At 40.2% G+C, this 18,383-nt stretch overlaps 2 protein-coding genes across 4 annotated transcripts in view; one reads left to right on the forward strand and one right to left on the reverse strand.

Annotated features, from left to right (window-relative positions):
- Positions 1–18,383, forward strand: part of RYR3 (ryanodine receptor 3) — a 602,723-nt gene that overhangs the window by 17,115 nt on the left and 567,225 nt on the right. The gene's annotated exons all lie outside the window — the stretch shown is intronic.
- LOC101526288 (transmembrane and coiled-coil domain-containing protein 5B-like) lies at positions 6,819–16,154 on the reverse strand. 3 transcript variants are annotated; one of them, XM_004578206.4, is made up of 11 exons: positions 16,107–16,154; positions 15,307–15,456; positions 14,868–14,985; positions 14,500–14,550; positions 13,829–13,897; positions 12,788–12,844; positions 12,015–12,074; positions 11,447–11,511; positions 8,745–8,820; positions 8,449–8,492; positions 6,819–7,198 (listed from the first exon to the last, which is right to left on the reverse strand). In XM_004578206.4, the coding sequence occupies exons 1-11, from the start codon at positions 16,139–16,141 to the stop codon at positions 7,000–7,002; spliced, it is 924 nt and encodes a 307-aa protein (XP_004578263.2). In that variant the 5' UTR covers positions 16,142–16,154; the 3' UTR covers positions 6,819–6,999. The 3 variants fall into 3 exon arrangements, with proteins under 3 accessions (XP_004578263.2, XP_058522097.1, XP_058522098.1); XM_058666114.1 differs by having other exon boundaries at positions 8,449–8,552; XM_058666115.1 differs by lacking the exon at positions 13,829–13,897 and having other exon boundaries at positions 8,449–8,552.

An 18,383-nucleotide genomic window follows, 5' to 3' on the forward strand; every position in this document is an offset into this window, starting at 1 on the left:
CAGATATTTTCAAATATCTTCCAGATGATTCTAATTTGATATAAAGAAGTAACTGAATTTCTTTTTCACATGCCACACAATTCCCCCTCCAACTCTTCTTCTCTGCCCTTCCTCTCCTCTTCCCCTTCCCTCCCCCATCTCTGCCTCTCTCTCTTTCTCTCTCTGTATCTGTGCCCTTCTCTCTCTCCCTCTTTTCCTTACCTCCCCTGATAATGTTTCTCAGTTCTTTTAGAACCAGTGGCCTTGAACATTTAAGAATTTTATAAAGTTCTACCTGGAAGGACCCTCAGGATTATCTAGTTCTTTCTCCTCTTTGTAATCAAGTTTATAATGACTCCACTGGAGACAAAAGCTTTTTTTGATACCATTTCAACTTCTTGCATACCAAATGTAAGTGAATAATTGTTTCTTTAATACTTAGTGATCAAGGAATCTTGTGTAAGATTTTCTCTGCTGAGAGAACATTCTCTTGATTTCCAAAGGCACGGTTTATCTCTAGTCTGTTCCTGGGCAGTTTAGTTTCTTTACAGAGTCTGGGGGACTGTTTGGTCTCATCGCAGTTAAAAGAACCTTCATCCTCCAGCCACCTGGGTTGGAACCATCGATGTGTCCATGCCTGTGTCGTGTGACACCTGTCCTCGTAGCTCCTTACTGGTCTAGAAGCAATGTTTCTCTTTTGGGATGTCTTGACGCTGTGTTCTCTTCATGAAATTTTTTCACACTTCGCTTTTTTTCATGCTAATAAATTCTGTCCAAGGTGGGGATTACATAGCAAACAAACAAACAAATATCGTTCTGTCATCCCTAGCAGAAAAGAGAAACGAACGTTTGTTTCATTGACTTTAGTAAGATTGGATATTGGTGGTCTTTCTGGTAGACTGAAACCTTGGTGGAAAGATAGGTTTCCCATTACACAGGAAGTCACTGGCAGATTGGGTTCTAGGCCCACACTAATTCATGTTTCCTACTCCAGGAATATTCAAAACCATGCTTGGACAGAAAGGTGAATCCTTCAGCATCTAATTTCAGATTTACTTTTTTTTTTTTAAATATTTACAGAGGCTTTTCTTTTTTTTGCCTTTTTTTTATTGATTATATTGCATTATGTGACACAGTTTTATAGGCACTGGGATTTTATTTACTTCCGGGCTATAGTACTGATTGCCGGCTGTATAAGACTTAAACTGCCATGTGGTATTTTGTTTAAAATCTGACTGCACATATAGTTCCAAGTCTAACTGGTTTGAAAGGTATAGAAGCTCCCAAGCACCTACTTTACAGCAGAGAAGTTCTAGGAAAGGGAAGGATTAATATCCGGGGAATCTAATCCCTGGTCCTGCAGACCATTTTGCACCATCTTCCATGCCACCCCATCTCTTACCCTCACTCCATCTCACCACCTTCTGCATCATAAATCTTCTAAGAACTACTGAAATCTACTACTACACATCCTTCCATTCTTTAGAGACTTAGGTCTGAACCCTCTGGAATCTGAAAATCAGCAGATTAGATCCAGGCTTCAACAATCTGTTTTATACTTCGCAAAAAAAAAAAATAAATCCTAGCTCCAAGCAGGATGTCAGCTTCCTGTAGATTCTTAGCAAACTGTTGTTCTGCTGGTTAAGGGTAGATGGTCCCACACTGAGGCAGCTTTGCCATTGGCAGCTCTGAGGTCAGCTTCCTGGAAGGAAAAACCTGTACCAACCTATGCAAATAGAGGAAATAGTACCTGCCCATTTATGGTCCTTGTGACAGAGCTGGTGGCTGTTGAGCTTGGGGACCGCAGAGCCCTTTGGCTCTCAAATGCTCCAAAAACCCAAAAGCCATCCTAATCCATTTGGATTTGTAGACAAAAATTATAGATTTGATGACTTATGCATATCAGAAATGTATTTCTTATAGTTTTGGGGTATTGGAAGTCTAAATCAAGGGTGTCTGCTGAGAGCTTTCTGGCTGGTTAAGTAGTGGAGTCTTTCTACAGCAGAAGGATCAAGGGAACCCTCAGAAGTCCTTTGAAAGAAGTCTCTCCAGCTTCTTTACCTAATAGCTTTCCAAAAGCTTTACCTCAAATATCCTCACATTGTGGGCTAAGTTTCACATATGAATTTTGGAGGGGCATACACAATCTATGAAAGGGTACAGCTGAGTTTCTTTCAAGCTGGTTCCCATCAATAGTGAATAGGGACGTTAGGTTTTGCCTTACTGCTTGAATGGACTAAAGTTCATAGAATCTAAAACTGTCAGCACAAAATATATTATTCACCCAGAAATCTAACCTGCACCTATAGAAGGTATGTGGGCTTGTGCACAGTAGGCAAGAGCTGGGACTAGAGTGTGAGGCTTACCATTTTGTGCTGCCCTTTATTTTTCTAGAAAACACTTGGACTTTCCAAAAAGAATATGGGTATAATTTGTAGAAGATGACACTTTTCATGTGTTTGAAACAAGGAGAAAGGAAAGGAATCGGTCATTTTATGGGACATAGAGTATAATGTTGAGAGAAAGAATCCTATTTCCTATCAAAGGAATCTGATCAGTGTGATAAGTATGATAGCCCAAAATAGTTAACAGGTGATTAAGTTTTAACACAGGTGAGAAGATAACCAAGCACCCAATCTATTTAATTGGATTCAAGCCTCTACACTAGAAGAAGTTCCATTTCAGAATGCTGAAAGAGCTTACAGATGTTGTAATGCTAGCCTTGGGTTTTAACATTAAGTAGTATTAACTGCTCCAAGGAAGGGTTATATAGCTTTCTGGGGTCAACATTTCTCACAGGCCAAAGAAAAAGTTTATGCTCATTCCTTTCCACATTTGGTGTTACTTGGTCTCCACTCTACCGTTGAATCTATTCTTTGATCACTAATTTGGGAGGCAGTTCCTTCGTAGAAGCAGGATTTTGAAAGACTTCTGTGGAGTAAATGAAGCAGTGAAACCAACAAAATGAAAGTTAACAAAATAAGCAGGAAGTTCCACATTTAACATTTTAAAATATGTAGAATAAAAGTAACTCACATACTCCTGCTGGACTCCACACATTGCTTTGGGTGATATAGCTGTCAAACCAGCTCATGAAATCTTAGGAATCATTTTTTTAAAAGGCCTAGTTTTCAGAAAAGAATAGAATTACTCTTGTCTGCTAGCTGGAACTGCCCTCAGTGTTCTGTTCTACTTCAAAGGTGTACAGAGACGGATAAATAAGATTATACATCTAGAACCCAAGGTCATGTGAGTTGAACAGAATTGGAAATTTTCATTTTGGAGAGTAGGTGGCTGCCCAGTTTTAAAGACTGCTGGGGTCTGGGGTTCCCAAACTCATGCAGATGGTTGAATTCCAAAGACATAAGTTCAGTGTACTAAGAAAGTGGATATTTAATCCAATTACGGCGCTTAGGAGGTGGAACTACAAGGAGGTCCTTAGGTCACTGAAGGTATGCCCCTGTAAGACAATTCTCGTGAAAGGGCTGGTTATGGAAACCTACACTGGGCCCAGCTGCTCCCTTTGCTCCTCAATCACTGCAATGCTTCCTCTGCAGTAATCATCCAGTGCTATCCCATGACCTCATTAGACATCCCAACCAGTGGAGTCTGTCCAATCTTGGACTGTGAATTGCCAAAAATGATTTGTAAAATAAACCTCTTTCCTTCCTGAGTTAACTTCTCTCAGGTTTTGAAGATGAATAGGAAGAAAACAGTCTTATAAACGTGTGTGTGTGTGTGTGTGTGTGTTGCTTGTAAGAGTAACTTTAGGCAAAAGCAAACTATTTTGTAACATTGAGGGGAAATTAGTTTTGCTTGAACAATTTTGTGTCCCTTGTTGTGCCAAGTGCATAGCATCGTAAAAGTTGTTCTGAAAACATGGATATTTGGGGAGAGGGAGTAGTTAGCTCTTACTACAAATCAGTTCAGCATTTTTTGTGAGGCAGTAATGCTATCCCCCTTTCAGATTCCAAGATTGGGAGCACAATCGAAGCCCTTCTGTCACATCTTTCTACTTGGACACAGATTATTTTGGGCAACAAAAGTATCTGTGCTTTTGCAGCGTAGATCCAAACAGTTTCACGCTTTCACGACTCTGATGGATAGTTGACAATAAATGTGGGGTTATTCAATCCATATTTCCAAGCAATCTTCCTAAGTCTTGCACATTGGAGTGTATGTGTCTTTGGGAAAGGCCTGGTAATGGAGAGCTCAAGAATGCCATTAACTTATAGCAGATTATATGATCGGGTGGAATGGGTCAGGGAGTAGCCTGTGAAGATGTGCTTGTTCGCTTGCAGCCATTTCGCTCACATGTATCTGTAGTCTTAGACCATAATTCTGAAGTCCTTCTGCTTCAGGAATTCTCTGGCAAATGAACAGAGTATTAGCCATAATTTCCTGGTAGAGCCCCAAATTCAGCTTGAAGTATTCAGTCATCAAAGGGAGTTTTAAGAGGGGCCACTTACACAGGGGGTAAGAAGGAAATCCACCAGAGAGCCTCAAGGACCTGGCAAATTCCAACTTCAAGGTCATGTTCTTGCTGTCTCCTTATCTGCCATATTGCTCCCTATGGCATCCACGTGGTTGCTTCATCTTGTTCAGGCTTTGTAATCATGCCACCTGTCATTGAGCTTTGTGAGGTCCTCTTCGTTTCCCTTTGATAAATCATCGAATCTCTTGCAATTTTTGCATATTTAATTATGTTTGTTTTTTACCCCTACCAACTACAATGTGGGGAGAGAATTTTGTCGGTTTTGTAAATTGCTATAATCTTGGTTCCGAGAACACTACATAGCCCAAGGAACATGCTCCATAAATATTGGTTGAATGAATGAATGATGACTAAGCAGACTCACTAGAGTTTATATAGAAAACTATACACCTTGCCCGGTTCAGTTCTATCAGGTCTTTGAATAAAGCAGCTCAAACACAAAGATTTTCATTTGGCCACAAGAGGGTGGTATTGATCAGTCTTTGTAAAGGGCCTGGTGCGAATCCTATCCCTAAAACTACAGCAGGAATAAAAGCTGGAAAGGGCCATATATTAGTTAAACCAGCACACAGACCCTGTCAATCAGTAAAATTTACTTAAGGGCTTAGCATGATGGTCTGTGGCTAAAATCCTCTCCTTGCATGCGCTAGGATCCCAAATGATGCTGTTTCATGTCCCTACTGCATTACTTCCCATCCAGCTCCCTGATTGTGTCCTGGTAAAGCACTAGAGGATAGCCCAAAGCCTTGGGATCCTGCACCTGCATGGGAGACTGGGAGGCAGGGGGCACAGGGAGAGGGGGCAGAATTAGGGGGAGGAAGCTCCTGGCTCCTGGCTTCTGATTGACTCAACTCTGGCCTTAACTTGCCACAGCTTTCTATCTGTATCTCCTTCTCTCTGTTAATCTGCCTTTCCAATAAAAACGAATAAATCTTTTAAAAAAAAATCCACTTAAAACTTGCATATGGGGGCCCGGTGGCGTGGCCTAGCGGCTAAAGTCCTCGCCTTGAAAGCCCCGGGATCCCATGTGGGCGCCGGTTCTAATCCCGGCAGCTCCACTTCCCATCCAGCTCCCTGCTTGTGGCCTGGGAAAGCAGTCGAGGACGGCCCAAAGCTTTGGGACCCTGCACCCGTGTGGGAGACCAGGAAGAAGTTCCTGGTTCCTGGCATCGGATAGGCACAGCACCGGCCCGTTGCGGCTCACTTGGGGAGTGAATCATCGGATGGAAGATCTTCCTCTCTGTCTCTCCTCTTCTCTGTATATCCGGCTTTCCAATAATAATGAATAAGTCTTTAAAAAAAAAAACTTGCATATGGAAGGGTCTCTAGAGAAGGCAAGGACACTGAAAAGCAAGCGCCTGAGCAATATGGAGGAAGGAATTGCCAAAAAAAAAAAAAAAAAAAAGGTACCTCAACCACTTAGCTTCAGTATAACAATGACAACACCAGCTAGCCAGAAGATCTCACATCCTATTTCCACATTCCTCACCTACCTTCTCTCTGTACTGTTAACTCCCAATACCCAGCCCCTGCAAAAGGGTTTACTCTATTGTATAGTCTAGACCCATGGTTCCAGTTATCACCCTCCAGGGGCTCTGGAAAAGAAATACAAGCCATCTTTGGAATCCTTCTATCTTTAACTAAGTCCTAGTTTATAAGGCCACTAGGCTAAGTGGCTGTGCAGGATGATATAAAAATAAAGGTATCATAAACCACAAGATGAACACATTCAGTAATGACACCACAAGACAGACATTTGCAGGGAAGAAGGCAAGAGAAGGCAGTCTATCCTGCAGAGCTCACAGAAGGGCCATTGGGAGTGATGACATTTGGTTTGAACAAGAGGTTGGTGTAAAGTATTTTGGACCATTTAAAGCGCTTTCTGATTTTACACACTGCCTTTTATTCATGTTTGAATTTTAAGGTAATTTTCTTCTCATTTAAGAATGAATAAAACCACATGTGCATGTGAAAAAGGTCAGCTTTTAAGCACATTCCACTCCTATAACACATAAAATAAAAAGTGCAGTAGGAGAGATAATGTGTCATTAAAATTATAAAAGGGAACAAACTGCCTATTCACCTACTCACTTTTTAATGGAGTGCTCAGTATGCTTATTCCAAGATGAGTGGAAAATCTAACAAATGTGCACATGACTTTCTCTTTACATGTTTTAAAATGTGGAACAGAAAATTGACATCCTAGGGGAGTTTTTCATTCTCTTACTTTAAATGCAGCTTTTCTGAACAGTACAAGGTAGAACCTGAATGCCCAGTAAGACTCCAGGACTCCCCAAACCAATACATAGGCTAACATGGTGGTCTCCTGACAAACATTTTTTTTTATTGGAAAGAGCATTATTCCATAGGTAAAGCAAGAAAAGAATGAATGAAGATATCAAACATCAAGTAGCAGCTCTGAGTCAAAAGCTTCTACTTCCCTCCAGGGCCGTCCTTCAACACAGTGGCCAGCGTTACACCTCCCCCTACTCAAGAGCAGGGTGAGATGCCCCTGGCATCCGGGGCTAGTGTGGTAGAACTTCTTCCACCTCTAGAGTAAGGGAGGGAAATAAGACATCCCTGAGTCTTGTCAAGGTGTCCCTGCTCATTACCATGGGCAGGGCATCCACAAAAAGATCTGGGTTTATGTACTGTAGATGGAAAAACATGTAGCCCAGCAGCCTAATGAAGATCATGGCCATGAAGACAAGACACTGGAAATTCCTGCAAAGAGACATTTATTATTAGCACAGGGGAAACAGCTCAGTGTTAAAGCAGTGTAATCACAAATTGCTAGTGAATTGTTTTCTTGAAACCAATCTTATGAACGATATGTGGGAGGTGGGGGGTACAGAAGGTGAGGGTATGGGCAGGTTAATATAGAAAAAAGTGATGTAGTGGTTAGGAGTTGATGACAAGCCTCCTATTATTTAAGTCTTCCAGCAAAACAAAACAAAACAAAACAAAACAAAAACACCAGAGATTAGACCTGCAAAAGGGGATGACTTTCCAGGTACTGTATATTGAGCATTGCCTTTGGATGTTGTCACAAAATGTCACACTCGCAAACCTCATCATTAGTGTGCCTCACCAGGCCTTTTATAGCAAGTAGTTCTAGAATTTGAAATATATGATTTAGCCACTGTTGCATCGATGTAATAATGTCAGGTTTTTATAACTGCCTAGTGCTCAGAGAGACCAACTCAAACAAGTAAGGTTTCGTGTGTGTGTGTGTGTGTGTGTGTGTGTTAAGTACATCCACAAGAAAATTCTGTGGCAACTGATACAAGGTTCTTGTTCTTCAGTTATATTGAGATGTCTTAAATAGAAGTCTTTCCATAAAATGATACATGAAATACTTCAGGGTCCATCTTCATATTTCAAAAATCAAAAAGGGAAAAGACACAGAGTTCAATATTTTTTTCCTAAAATTTCTCAGTCTGCATTAAAAGAATATCTTGACGATAGGCTGCTGGACTCTGCCATTGTCCATGCCTGCAATGATGGACATATAACTGTTTTGGAGGAACTATACTGTAGTAATAATATAGGGGAACCCAGTGAGGAGGGGGAATTGGGTAGGGGATAAGGGAAATCCCAAGGTCTATGGAACTTCATCCTAAAATGATAATGATAGTAATAATAATAGTAATAAGTAGAATTTTAAAAAAACTATGAAAATTAATGCTGCCTGTGTTCTCCCCCAAACAGTGACTAGAGCACAGTTTTTCAGGCTCAAGATCTAGAGAACAGAGAAGGGTCACAGTGAGGCTCATGAACATGGATGAAATGCAACATAGAACCTTCATTTGAAATTCTTAGAAAAAGCTAGTAATTTTTCCAGCTATTTATAATTGTATAATTCTGGTGTTATTATTCTGGGTTGGGAAAGGAAGCAAGGGCTGAGAGAAATTTGGATGTGTTTTTCCTTTATTCCTTTACTACGTCAGCTGAAGAGCAAATGTGTCATTTACCTGTACCAAAAGATTCTCTTTTGTTTCCTCATGATGGTCTTCTCCTGTGGGGGTGGGGGAGTAATAGAAGCACAGTTACTGCTGACTATGTTCTCACAGAGGTCCTGCAGCAGGAGAGTGGAGAGGTGCCGCCTGGAGTTGGGTTGTCTGGGTAAGTCCAGATCTACCACTCTGTTACCGTGTGGAGCACGTCACTTAATATCACTGTTTACTAATTCCAGGGTGATTGAGAAATACACACAAGTGGGGAGAGAGAAAAAGGGGGATCCAGAGAGAGAAGAACAACAAAGACCTACCATATTGCTTTGGATGGTCTCCACCAGAATTGACCCAGACTTCACAATATGGGAGGAGTTACTTTGGACCTTGGATCTAGGTTAAAACAAAACAAAACAAGCTCAACATCCATAATTATGTAAAATAATCCAATGGACCGATAAAATGTGACTTCTGAGTCATGCATCATCTATGATCATGATTTATCTCCTAGATTCAAAATAACAATTGCTGTGCTCCATATTCAGAATTCATGGTTGCTCACCGTACTAAGAGCCAAGATGATGAAACCCATCTCAAAAGAAAGACAATTTATAATACAAAGACTAAGTTGAATTCAAACAGCAAGTCTTTTTTTTTTTTTTTTTTTTTTTGGTAGCCGTTCAAAGCTCAATTTTGTTCTTATATCCCTAGCTGGCTGCTCACAGACTACTCCCAGTGTATATGGTTTGTAGATCAACTGGAAATGTGGGTAGAGTTTTGAATCTGACACTTCCCATGTCTGGCTCCTTGCTCTCCCTCGAGCACCTTTGCCTGCCCCGAACTGTCATTGTCGTCACCGTCTTCTCCTCCTCTTCCTTCTCTTTTTCTTCTCCTCCTTCTCCTCCTCCTTCTCCTCTTCTCCTCCTCCTTTTTATCCCAGATGATTTAGCTGCCTCTTATAGAGCAAGTTTATTCATTGTTTATTTATTCATTCACTATTGCCCATATGCTTTCATTTGTTTTGTTTTGCTGTCCATAGCTTGTAATTATTTTCCTCTCCCTAGAGGGATTGAGTCCAGTAAAAGCTTACTCGGCATTTTCATGGGAATTTCTTTCATAGTCATCAAATGAAAGGGAAGAGATGTGGCATAGACTCGTGATTTTTGCCCTAATAGATTAGCTTGTGTCAGACAAGTCTACCTCCAAAAGCAACTATGAAAACTGGGCAAAGTGCCTGGCAGCTGTTGGAATGCCTTGGTGAATGTAGCCAGAAATCATGGAGATACAGATCCATGAAGCTTACTTAGCAGAGCAACTCATTCATCTAGGCTTTCTCCTAGAACAGTATTTGCTAGTCTGTGGTACAGGGAAACTGAGTCCAATCAGCAAGTGGTAGCATCAACTGGCTGAGCACACAGAAGCTGCAATTCAAGGCCATCACCATGACTATGATTTGAGGGGAAAAAATTCAAAGGAGGAGGGAGGCACAGAGAAATTAGTTCAAACATCTGTATGGGTTTTCCTCTCAAGACAGCAGGATGCTAAGCTGTATGTCTACAGCTAAGGATTTGAAGAAAGCTCAGAAGACAAAAGATGAAGGGTTGAGTAAACAATGGAAGAGTCCTACAGTGCATGGATCAAAAGTCATGGGCATGTTTTCAAGGGCATGACTCTTACAACCAGTTGTTCAAAAATGCTTCCCAAAATTTAATATGTGTCATGATAAAAATATTTGGCAAGCTGAAAATCAAAGGGAAAAGATGGACAAAATTAATAAATTAAAGTTCCTTAAGGTTAAAATCTATTGCTTTTTTGTTTTGTTTTGTTTTCTCTCTCTCTTTTTTTATTATGTTGCATTACGCGACACAGTTTCATAGGCTCTGGGGTTTCCCCATCCCCTCCCCGAACCCTCCCCCCACCTTGTTGCAGTGTTGCAGTTCAAATTAAGTCGAGATTTTTTCGTTGCAAACATATACCAAGCATAGAGTCCAGCATCTTATTGTCCAGATAAATTCAACAGTTTCTTGGGGAGACCATCTCTGGTCTGAAGGCAGAGCTGGCAGAATATCATCCCGATCAATTAGAAGCCCCAGTACAACATCAACAACAATTTACAACATTGTGGAATTAATTGACATGGTGTTGAGTAATTAATACGTTATAACAGTGCAAGCTCTTAACCACATCCTGTGACTACTTCATTGACCCTTCAATTTTTGTTTGTACACAGAACCAGCTGTTATACATGTTAAAGTGGATATAGGGTACTATTCAGCTGTCTCATGTCTGTTTTCATTTTAGAAAATCTACTGCTTTTTAAAAGACATTCTTTAAGAAAGGAAAGAAAACCATGACATACATATATGACAAAAAATGGGAAAAAAATATTTTAAAAAACCTGAACAAATCAACAAGAAAAAAAAAAAACCTCACAATGCAGGCCAAAGACAAAGGAAACACCCATATTTTCACTTAGCATTATGAAAAAGCTGTAAAACATCAGAGCTATAAAGATTTGTGTACTTTATATATATTATGTAATTATATGTAATTAAAGCATAAACAAAAATATAACACATCCTAAGACACACAAGTCTATCAACGCAAAGTACAAGAATACCTCACTTGTGCCTTCAGCATAATGACCCCACCATTTCTTGGAGACAAGACACATAGAAGGACAGGACATGTATAGGCAGAAATAGCTCTGTGTCTCTGGACCTCTTTTTTTCCCATGACCCTTCCTCTCTGAACATAGCTTGAGTCAGTTAGCAGCAATGATACTGAGCAGAGAGCAAATGAAAAAGTAATAGACATATAAAGTTCTGTTGCTGAGGAAAACAGGAGAAAACCTGAATGTTATGATTTTTCAGATTGTAAAACAGGGCAAAAGCTGCCAGAAATTACTTTCAGGAGGTCATTCACACAGGGACACTGGCTCTGCCAAGAACTACTCTGCCCTTCAAAATCTGCCTTGATTCCCGCTTCAGTCTATCAGAGGTCATTCTTCCAGACTTACATTTCTTTTTCAAGAAGCAGCACCTCCTTTTCCTTTTCCATCTGCCTCAGAATTTCCTGATATTTCTTCCCATGGGAATGAAAAAAAAGGCCATAAATCATTTCTACATTTCATTGTAATGCCATTGATAAGCCATATTCTATAAAGACTCAGTCCTAATCTTCTAAATGTGTGCACATAAAAGAAGATGTTCAAATACAATGTAAGAGATATTGGTAACCAGAATGGATGGGTATTAACAAAAAGAGTTTTCGTTCTGGACTCTGTTCCTATTCAAGTTCCAGCTCTTAAGCTTATTAGCTGTGTTTCCCAGAGCATATTAGCTAACTCTTTGTGCATGCAGGGTTCTCTTGCTTACAAAACTATCATTTTAATAAAGGTAATGGATAAATTGGGAGCTTATCACAGGGTCTAGCACAAAACAAAATCTTTATGAGCTTCTGCCTTTTTACTGGTGTGTAAAAGGCATTTTCGTCATTGGCAGATTCTTTCCTGATGAGAAACCAAGAATGTCAGGCCCTTGGAGGAAATCTGCCCTTACTTTGCCTTTTCCCCAAAGGTGTGGTACCTTTATGTAGTGGGCCTGGTCCTCACAGAGCTGGTACACAGATAGGTAGTCACTCTCTGCCTAGAAAGAAAAGAAAACTAACACACACCATCAGTCAAACCAGAACCAAGCCTGAGCTGCTTCCTGGGGCCCTACGCGGTACCTTGAACATTTGGCTGGTTTCCAAACAACTCCTTAATGGAAAGATAACTATATCCCAACGACGTGATCTCAGAATTCACACAGAGCATCTAATTTTCAATAAAGAAAACTGTCTGCCTATGTTGTCATGCACCTGTCAGATGGGACCTCAAGAAATACTTTGAGGCAGTTATGTTTGGGATTTGATAATATTTAAGGCAGAGAAATATTTTTCAAAAATGGCAAAGGCAGTACTTTTTACTCTATTCTCCTTGCCTTAGCTCAAGTGATTCTGTTTATAAGATCCTTGGAATTTTCTACCTTTAAAATACTTTTTTGAAAGAGATTCGAAGAGATCTTTGATACACTGATTCATTATCCAAATTCCCACAATAGCTGGGGCTGGGCCAGGCCAAAGCCAGGGTCCAAAAGCCAAGGACCAAAGGTGGGAGCTAGGAACTCAGTCCACAAGGACTCAAGTACTTGAACCATTGACTTCTTTTTTTTTTTTCCATGAGTAGCAAACTGGAATGGAAAGGAGGCTAGGACATTAAACCAGGTACTCCTATAAATGCAAGCATTGTAAGCAGGGTAAATCAACACACTTGCCCCTGTCCTGTTTTTATCCTTAATAAGAGAGATACTTCCTCTACCTTGGCCAGTTTCTTTTCTTGCTTTGCACAGGACTCTGCTGACTTCTGTACTTTTACCTATGCAAGAAAATAAATGACATCAGGAAGTTAACAACAATTTTGGAGAAGGTAAACTGGTAATTATTACCCTCTCCAGACCAGCAAGGAACATAATGATAACTATGGTACATTGAGGATAGGCATTGAGGATACCGCCCTCATTATATACATGGGAAAACAAAAAGGCATGAATTCAGTTAAGAATTTTGAAATTTTAGTGAGTCACCAAGTAACAGAAATCCTGATGCCCCAATGAACGTTACCTGTCCTTCCTCCAAAGCTGTTCACCAAAATTCCCCATTTTCTCCATTCATAATTAATAAGATGCTCTGGCACTTTCTCTGAACCACACAAGGAGCAAAGGAAAACCTTGCTCCACTTTTTCAGAGGAAAAAAAAAAAGATTGTGGGACTCTTTCACTTTTGGTTGAGTCAACTGGCCATATTTGACACATAAATTATCAGGGAGCCTCCCAATAATGAAAGTCCAAATCATTCATTCAGTAAATGTTTACTGTGTATCTGTCATGTGCCAGGGACTATTCTGAACATTCATATGTGAACATCACAGGTCAGAAAATTTATGTCAAACAGAAAAAAAATCATGTTGCTAATGGATTTACCATCTAGCATGGGAAAATAGACTATTAATCCTAAGTCCTGCAAGTCAGGGGTTCGAAAATCAGATTGTTGACAAATCCCCCTTTAATCGTGGAAGTTACTATTTACTTCCTTAAATATTTTACTTGTATGTCCTCGCTAACGTCATACACTTATTGGTGGCAGGCCCTGATGAGCATTCAGAACATGTGTTACATTGACTAATGGGTGACGAGGCTTCTCAAGCAATTTCCTCCATTTTGATGCCATGATAATCATCACTGGTACAAGTGCATTCACCACAGGCCCTTCACAATTCACCCACCGGAACCCTTGAAAACAACTCCTTCCAAAATCTAGAATTGACAGCAAAGGAAATCTCTAGTCCTGCTTTTCTGCTCACCTTCAGTTCTGTCAAGTTTTGCTTCAGGGTTCCTTGATCAGGGCCAACATTCTGAAATCTGCTCGAAATCTGAAATATCATTCCCCATATTATGAACTAAGACACACAAACATGAAAACTTGGGATATGGCAGGCGTGGGTGATGGAGGCTCATGTGACCAAGGTCACAGAATGGTGGTTTAGTCATTCAGATGTCAATTGAAGGTTAATGGAAAAGTGTCTCCATTTCCCTGAGGAAGTTGTCTGATTCCATGCTAAAGGACATGACTTTTGTTCCCATAGCCTGTGAAAACTAAGGCACAGTGAGAAGAGGGAGATGAGAAAGGGAATGGGACAAACTGACTGGGAAAAGAGAGAAAGATCATTTCTCTCTTTACAGTCCTTCATTTCTCTCCAGAATCAGAAATTTTGAAATGCAGACCTTGGACAGTTTTTTCCAAGGGTCAAAATCCACACAGGGATTTTACTGGTTACTCCTTCTCCAGTCTTTCTGACTGTAGAGTCCAAGAAGACAAGTAACTCTATGGGAAGCCTCAGAAATGGACTTTGAGATATGGAAATCAGCTACTTCATTCATATCCCTCATTCTGAGAATGTGTGCCCACACCCTATCTTCCAGACCATCTCCCAATTCTTTCTTTTATGAAGATCATGTTCCAGGCCCATTTTACCTCTTTCTGAAGCTCTGTTATGTTTCTGTTAAGGAGCTTATTCTTTTTTTCCTGTAGGGAGAAGAAAGCAAAGGGGACAAATCTGTTTTTGCTCTCCTATTTCCCCCCTTACCAGGACCCTGGAATGATATCTGGGGATGAAATCCATCAAGTGGGTAAAATGCACTCTGGCCCCACGTGGTGAATCTGGGAACAGAGCCCAGACATCAACCTCCATACTGAGTGCTACATCTCCAGAACACTCCCTTAACCAGTTGTGATTTTTATAGGTATAGAAGTGATGAGTATGCAATGATCTCCTAGGAATGAGGACATAGCGGAATGTGAGCAAAGTACAGCCAAAGACGTCTGACTACACATTCACTTACCAGCTTCCCTGACTGTAGTTCCAGGTCCTTCAGGGATTCCTCTTTCTCTGATGCAATGTGTTCCAACTCCTCCTTCTCTTTGATTTGTTCTAGTGACATGGAGATCTCTGCTTCCAGACTGAAAAGATGGAAAATTATCTAAGTGTCAGGCAGTCTGAAAGAGCCACCAAGAAGGACTCTAGCTTAAGGTGTTACCAAATTTCACAATGCTGGAGTGACTACTACTTGAGGCAGTGGTGACAAAACATTAGCCTAATGTGCATATTTAATGTATAAATTTATTTATAAAAGTTTTGAGGGCATGACAGTTCATTTTTCAGTATTTAAATACATGATTCCATTAGTCATCCAAAGAAATCATCCTTCTTCCAATTTTCTCTCTAGTCCAAAGGAGCTAAGGTAAGAGAAACCCTTTCCCTCACCAGCTGCAAGGTCTGACCTTTGAATAGTTTCTTCTTTCTCTTGGATCTTTCTAAGAAGAATCTGATTAGCCTCATCCAGTTTCTGCAAGTCCTGTTCAAGATCTGAGTTCAGGTAGTCAAGATTCTGTTTTGTGACTTCTAAATTTGGTATTTCCATTATCTTGCACCTGCAAGAAAATTACCTTCAGTATTAAAACCAAGCCAGGAAAGTGCAGGAGCACATAGGGAATGCTTTGCCCTGTTATCTCACTCATTCTCCCACCTGCTGCTTTTAGTAAACCTAACCAGTTATACTTCATTTTTTTTATGATAAATTCACTTCTATCATGTTTTGCATAAAGAAAAATTACTGGAGTTAAATTATACTTTATTTTCAAATATTACAAGTGAGATTAAATACAATGCAAATCTTTTATCATGGAAAATAAGTATTTTCATATGCATAATTATACTCTAACTTGCCTCCAAAATTTATTTATAAGGTATGTGGAATCCAGTGACTCCTCTAAAGTATTAAAACATCTGAAAGGGAAGAATTTTTTTATTTCCCTTAGTTTTAGACTTCACCAATGGACCAAATTAGACAGAGGTATGTGCTTAATGCAGAGCTGGAAAAAGAAGGATTATTTTCACAAATAAGACAAATATACTATTTAAGATATCAGTTGTTTCTGAGAAATCCACTGCTAGTCTGAAAGCACTACAAAGAACTAAAGGTTCTTCTTCCCAGGCAGCCTCTTCAGAATTAAATTTTTGGGATTTCTCCCCATAGTACAGTAGTTCCTCTACTAAACTGTGTTCTAATGTCAGTACTTACACATCATTCAATGAGTTCTGCCCAACTTCTTCCATGTTAGATTACCTGAAATATAAGTATAAGCACCTGTTATCAAAATGAAATCCCTAATGAACAACATAGAAAGGGTCAGGTGAAAGGTAAATATATTCAGGCAAGTCAGAGACAAGACAGACACCAAGCCTTCTATACTCCACTTCTGAAGATCAACTGCAATATTCTATAGAGACTAAAAAACTAAATTTCAGTGGAACATGTCATATTTTAACTTAAAATGTCATAAGTGAATACCACAAGAGTACAGAAACATTTTTGTTTTAGGAAATTTTCACTCTTTGGTTATTTTTTTTTCTTCGATTCTCCCTTCCCCTTCCCCACATTTATGTTGTCACCAGTATTCATGTACGCCTAGTGACAAATTCATGAAGTTTTATTTACCCAACCCTTCAGGAAAACTTAGATAAAAATAGAAGAGTTAAGAGTAAGAAAATTGATTGTTTGGAGCTGGCATTGTGATGGGACAGGTTAAGCCACTTTGGGATGTCTGTATTCCAAACCAGAGTGCTGAATTTAGGCCAAGCTCCTCTGCTTCTGATCCAATTTCCTGCTAATGCACCTTGGAAGGCAGCGATGATGCTTCAAGTAACTGGGTCCCTTTCCACCCAGATGGGATATCTGGAAGAAGTTCCAGACATCTGGCTTTGACCTGGCTCAGCCCTGGCGACTGAAATGAAACAGTTTGTAGAAACTATCTTCTTCCTCCTCCCCCTCGCTCTTGTTTCCCCTCTTCCTTCTCCTTCCTCTTCTTTCTTCTATATCCTCCTCTTCTTCTCTCTGGCTCTTTCTCCCTCTTTCCTTTCTTCCCTCCTCCATCTTCTCCTGTTACTCCTTTAAATAAGTAAATAATGAATCCTTTTTAATTGTTGGCTGACTGATTTCTTGCTAGTTCATCGCTGTCTTATTTTCAACAAGCTCTAGATACTTCAGGTTGAGTTGTTTCCAAAAGAGCAGAAGAAATCACAACATGGGCAACAGGGTCCAACTCCTGGGAGAAACAACAATCCAGATGTCAGGAATGGTCTCTCATAGTCATTTGGATAAAATTGAAGTTTGAAACCAAATCCAATATGAGTAGAATACAAAACCTTTCTTCTTTCATATTCTGTATTCTTTTCCTTTCTCTTTCTCTGAGGCCTTTTTCAGGTTTCCATTTTAATCCATACTCTCACCTCCTCCTCCCTTCATCACTCTCCATGCATTTCTCTTTTCTTTCTATTCTCTTTACACTCAAGGTGTCCCAAGCTATGATAATGCTCTTTGGGCTCACCCTTGTTTCCCCAACCGAGATTTCTTCTACTTTCAATGGAGATTTCCAGTTGAATACCAGAACTCTCCAAAAAGGCACTGCCTTGCTGACTGAACTTTCCAATTACAGCTGTACCTGTCCTTGTCTGGGTGGGGCAGTATGTCATAGTGGCTGATGATAGGTGGGATGGCAACAAAGCATCAGTATGCCAGTAGGCTGACTGGAAGTACAATTCAGAACTTTAGCATAGCATAGATCTCTACAAAAGAAAAATAAAGCAAAGCAAAAGTCTTCTAGATACAATTGGATCTCTTCTAAAGCAGCAATCAGCTCTAGAGACCACAATCCATATTCCTGAATCTGTTGGCCAGGCAAGTGATTGTGTTTACTCTGATTTTTCTTCTGGGATTTCTGTAGCATACATGCAAATTCCTGTCCCAAAATTCAAATTATGACTCTCTATTCATGACATCCTAGGGCTAAGTGTTGATCAGAGAATAGGACAGGAAGAATCTTAAAGGAGTCTTACCTTTCGGGCCTGACATGGTAGCCTAGTGGCCAAAGTCCTTGCCATCACGCGCTGGGATCCCATTTGGGTGCTGGTTCTAATCCAGGAAGCCCCGCTTCCCATCCAGCTCCCTGCTTGTGGCCTGGAAGAGGGTCCTGACTCCTGACTTTGAATTGGCGCAGATCCAGCCGTTGCAGCCACTTGGGGAGTGAATCATCAGATGAAAGATCTTCCTCTCTATGTACCTGACTTTACAATAAAATTAAATAAATCTTTGGGGAAAAAAAGTCTTCCCTTTCGAGTTAAACAAACCCTCACTCTCAACAAGTTGGGTCCTTGAAGCTGAAAAGCAAACTCCTTTACTTCACTCTTCAAGTCATTGAGAAAACAGTGTCTGATGTTTCAGAGATGAAGGGAGTGTGTGGAGGTAGAGCAGAAGGGCAAAAAGGGGAGGTTAGAGTTCAGGAATCCAATTGTACTGTCC

Source organism: Ochotona princeps, chromosome 6 (assembly GCF_030435755.1).
Source record: "Ochotona princeps isolate mOchPri1 chromosome 6, mOchPri1.hap1, whole genome shotgun sequence".
NCBI classification, from domain to species: Eukaryota; Metazoa; Chordata; class Mammalia; order Lagomorpha; family Ochotonidae; genus Ochotona; species Ochotona princeps.

What these genes read in the sequence shown, in the direction of transcription:
- LOC101526288 (XM_058666114.1), bottom strand. Translation starts at nt 16,141, where the DNA reads ATGGAAGAAGTTGGGCAGAACTCATTGAATGATGT. An exon ending in AAAACTTGACAGAACTGAAG is followed by an intron (nt 12,845 to 13,828) that starts GTGAGCAGAAAA and finishes TTTCTTGCATAG; the next exon opens with GTAAAAGTACAGAAGTCAGC. An exon ending in AGACCATCCAAAGCAATATG is followed by an intron (nt 8,553 to 8,744) that starts GTAGGTCTTTGT and finishes CTCCTGCTGCAG; the next exon opens with GACCTCTGTGAGAACATAGT.